General features: G+C 41.2%; 1 protein-coding gene across 1 annotated transcript; it reads left to right on the forward strand.

Annotated features, from left to right (window-relative positions):
- Positions 1 to 274: 274 nt before the first annotated feature.
- LOC112235425 (C-X-C chemokine receptor type 4) lies at positions 275 to 2341 on the forward strand. The gene is made up of 2 exons (XM_024403873.2): positions 275 to 416; positions 743 to 2341. Exons 1-2 carry the CDS (start codon positions 393 to 395, stop codon positions 1805 to 1807), a joined length of 1089 nt encoding a protein of 362 aa, XP_024259641.1. The 5' UTR covers positions 275 to 392; the 3' UTR covers positions 1808 to 2341.
- Positions 2342 to 3623: the final 1282 nt, after the last annotated feature.

Genomic DNA, 3623 nt, shown 5'->3' on the forward strand with positions numbered 1-3623 from the left:
CTAAAAAACATGTTTGGGAGTTTGCCCCACCAAGATGTACATGCTAAAAATCGCCACTGAAGTGCACGGAGAGTCCAATACCAATTAACGGCTCATTCAACACTCCATGTGTACAATCTGTCCAATGTTTAAATATTGCAAAAGGGCTACTGCGTCGATTTCTCATAGCCTAGTCTATAGGTGCATTTCAATCCTCAGGTTACTAATCTATGCATTCAAGTGACGTCGGCCACTTCTGTGAGAACCCTAAAAACGACATTGTGTCACACGCGGCCAAGGCTCCTCCTTTGGGAGGAGCGCAAAGAGGGTAAGCTATTTAGGTGCATTTCAATTCTCAGGTTACTAAAGTTATTCAGACCCGCGGAGATAACCTGCATCACTGCGTTGCCACGATGTCTACTTTTTACGAGGTCGAAGTGAGTTTACCATTTCAGTCATTATTTAAAATTATAGTAATTGTATCTATAGCTTTAATATAGACATTGTTCTATATAACAAACGAGGCTATGTTTCTCAAATTACTATTCTGTATACTTTCGCCGCAATTTTGGTATGCATTTTATTTTCTCGAAGTAATTTATCAATGTTTCTCAAATAACACAAATATAACCTAATAATAGGCCTAAACTATTCCGTCATAACTAACTTTTTTAAGTATGTTCACAAATAGCCAATTATTATTTTTAATAGACTTATTGTAAACGATTATAATCTTATAATTATTATAATTCTTTTTTTGCAGCACATATTTTTTGACAACACCAGCTATGAAGAATCAGGGGATTTTGACTTGGAGTTGGGTTTCGAGGAGCCGTGCAACAGAGTCGGAGGTGATGATTTTCAAAGGATCTTCTTACCGACAGTTTATGGAATAATCTTTCTGCTTGGAATCGTCGGAAATGGACTGGTAGTGACAGTGATGGGCTACCAGAAAAAGGTCAAAACGATGACTGATAAATACAGGCTCCATCTTTCTGTGGCTGACCTCCTACTCGTCTTCACGCTACCTTTCTGGGCAGTGGATGCCGCCAGCAGTTGGTACTTTGGTGGCTTCCTCTGTACCACTGTGCATGTGATCTACACCATCAACCTGTATAGCAGTGTTCTGATTCTGGCTTTCATCAGCGTGGACAGGTACCTGGCAGTGGTGCATGCCACCAACAGCCAAACCACCAGGAAGAGGAAGCTGCTTGCAGAGAGATGGATCTATGTGGCAGTATGGCTACCTGCTGCTGTTCTCACTGTGCCTGACATAGTGTTTGCCACAGCTCTGGATGGAGGCTCCAGAACCATCTGCCAGCGCATCTACCCCCAGAAGACTAGCTTCTACTGGATGGCTGGGTTCCGTTTCCAGCACATTCTGGTGGGCTTTGTCCTGCCTGGTTTGGTCATCCTCACCTGCTACTGCATCATCATTGCCAAGCTGTCCCAGGGAGCCAAGGGTCAAGTGTTGAAGAGGAAGGCTCTCAAGACCACCGTAATCCTCATCCTGTGCTTCTTCAGCTGCTGGCTGCCGTACTGTGTGGGGATCTTTCTGGACACCCTAATGTTGCTCAATGTGATCTCCCATAGCTGTGCCCTGGAGCAGAGTCTGCAGACCTGGCTCTTAATCACAGAGGCTCTGGCATACTTTCATTGCTGTCTCAACCCCATCCTTTATGCTTTCCTGGGCGTTAAGTTCAAGAAATCTGCCCGGGATGCACTGACTGTCAGCAGTAGGTCAAGTCATAAAGTACTGACTAAAAAAAGAGGAGCCATTTCATCTGTATCCACTGAATCCGAGTCTTCAAGTGTCTTGTGCAGTTAAAAGTCACCATCCTTTGACTTTTAAATCTCAGGTTGAAACTAAGCTCTTTTTCAGGGACAAACTACATTTTGTACAGTTTTGACACCAAAACAAAAAAGACGCTCTTTCTATTTGCAGTTGCCACTTACATTTGTTTTTGTGTTCTTGTCAAGAAAATCATTTTATGTACAAAGGAGATTTAATCTACAGGCAGAGCCTGATGTCCATTGACTGGTCAACTGTATATATCAATCCTGCTACAGACGCAATTCCTAGCGGACTGTCATAGAACATACATTGTTCTAATACGGGACATGTCATATTTATCATGTCTGCTTAGGGATACTATTTGTTCGTTTAAAATATTTGTAGATAGTTGTTTGCCTTTTTTCCGTTCGCACTTAACTTGTGTGATTAGAAGTTATATTATTTATTGCTGTCACTCACACTGAATGTTTTGTATCATTATTTCACTATTTTGTTAAGTGTTTGTATCATTTCAATGTCAATGCTATTTTGTTCAAGTGTTCTAAAATAAAATGTGGATAAATGACATGTAACGGCCATGGTGTTCATTGCTTTCTCAACCTTTTCTCTCTAAATGAGTGACTAATGTCCCCCCGGGTGCCTTTATCTGACTGAAGAGGAGGACTGACCAGAGAGTCTTGTAATTGCAAGAACATCTGTGCACTTTTATATCTTAAGCAGCCGCGGCACTACAAAAGCTCTTGAGGTCGAGTCAGAAGGAGGAGCACCCATATGGCTGGTTCTGGAGTAAGAAAATAATGTATGTTTAGTTTAGGTAGACAAACTGCACCCCTCCCCCAATAATGTAGTGGCTTTGTAATGATCCAGTGTGTTTCAACTTAATTACAACATTTTAAAGCAATCTATCTGCACGAGTACACAAATAGAGATGCTGACTGACCGATGTCTTTGTTCCAATCCAATATTGGTGATGATAATACAATAGGGAACACATGATTTCCATTTCATGGACTTAAAAAAAAAAAGATGTACAGCAGGGGTGATCAACTGTTATTTAAGAAGGCCCGGTCACACATTCTCTAGGTGGCAAAAGGTCCGGATGAATATTGTCATTTATCGGCGTAGTAACAAACACCCACCTCACAATGCATTTATCCCGAAACTGTTAACACCCCTCTTGTAGGCGGAGATAGCATTTTGCAGTTTTAAAGCTAATTTCCTGTAATTCTACACATTTGTCTTGGGGCAGAGAAAATGTGCCATTTTATAAGCTAATTTACTGCAATTTCACACATTTTGCAAATTCTTATGTGTGTTCATATGATACCTGAGTGACTCCACAAAAATCAATGGGTGCCCCCATGGGGTCAAGGCCCCAGGGCATGTCATCTGGTCTGATAACTACAAGATTTAGATAGCTAGCTAGGTAAATTAGTCTAGCCAGCTAACATGGGCTAGTTTATCAACAGGACATTTCTGACAGGTTATAAATATCTCTCTATGGTCTGTCAGTGAATGAGATGACAAATGGAAAACTACTCATGCACTACCAAATGTTGACATTGCACCTCTACTATTACAAATCAAATACTGTATAACATTTTTTTTTTGAGACCCGGGGCCGTATTGACACCGTTCTGGGTCCAGATCCAGTCCGTGGTCCACTTGTTGAGTATGGCTCATGTACAGTATGTAGGCCTATGGATAGTGAAACAGAAAAAATAAGCAGACAGACTCATTAATTGTTAGTAAGCCATTGGTAAATGTGAACAGTGAATGTATCCATTTGAAATGATGAAAGGCTGATGATCAAGTTGGAGACTGGAGGAAAGGAAGCCAACAACAATGG

Source organism: Oncorhynchus tshawytscha, linkage group LG03, assembly GCF_018296145.1.
Source record: "Oncorhynchus tshawytscha isolate Ot180627B linkage group LG03, Otsh_v2.0, whole genome shotgun sequence".
Lineage (NCBI taxonomy): Eukaryota > Metazoa > Chordata > Actinopteri > Salmoniformes > Salmonidae > Oncorhynchus > Oncorhynchus tshawytscha.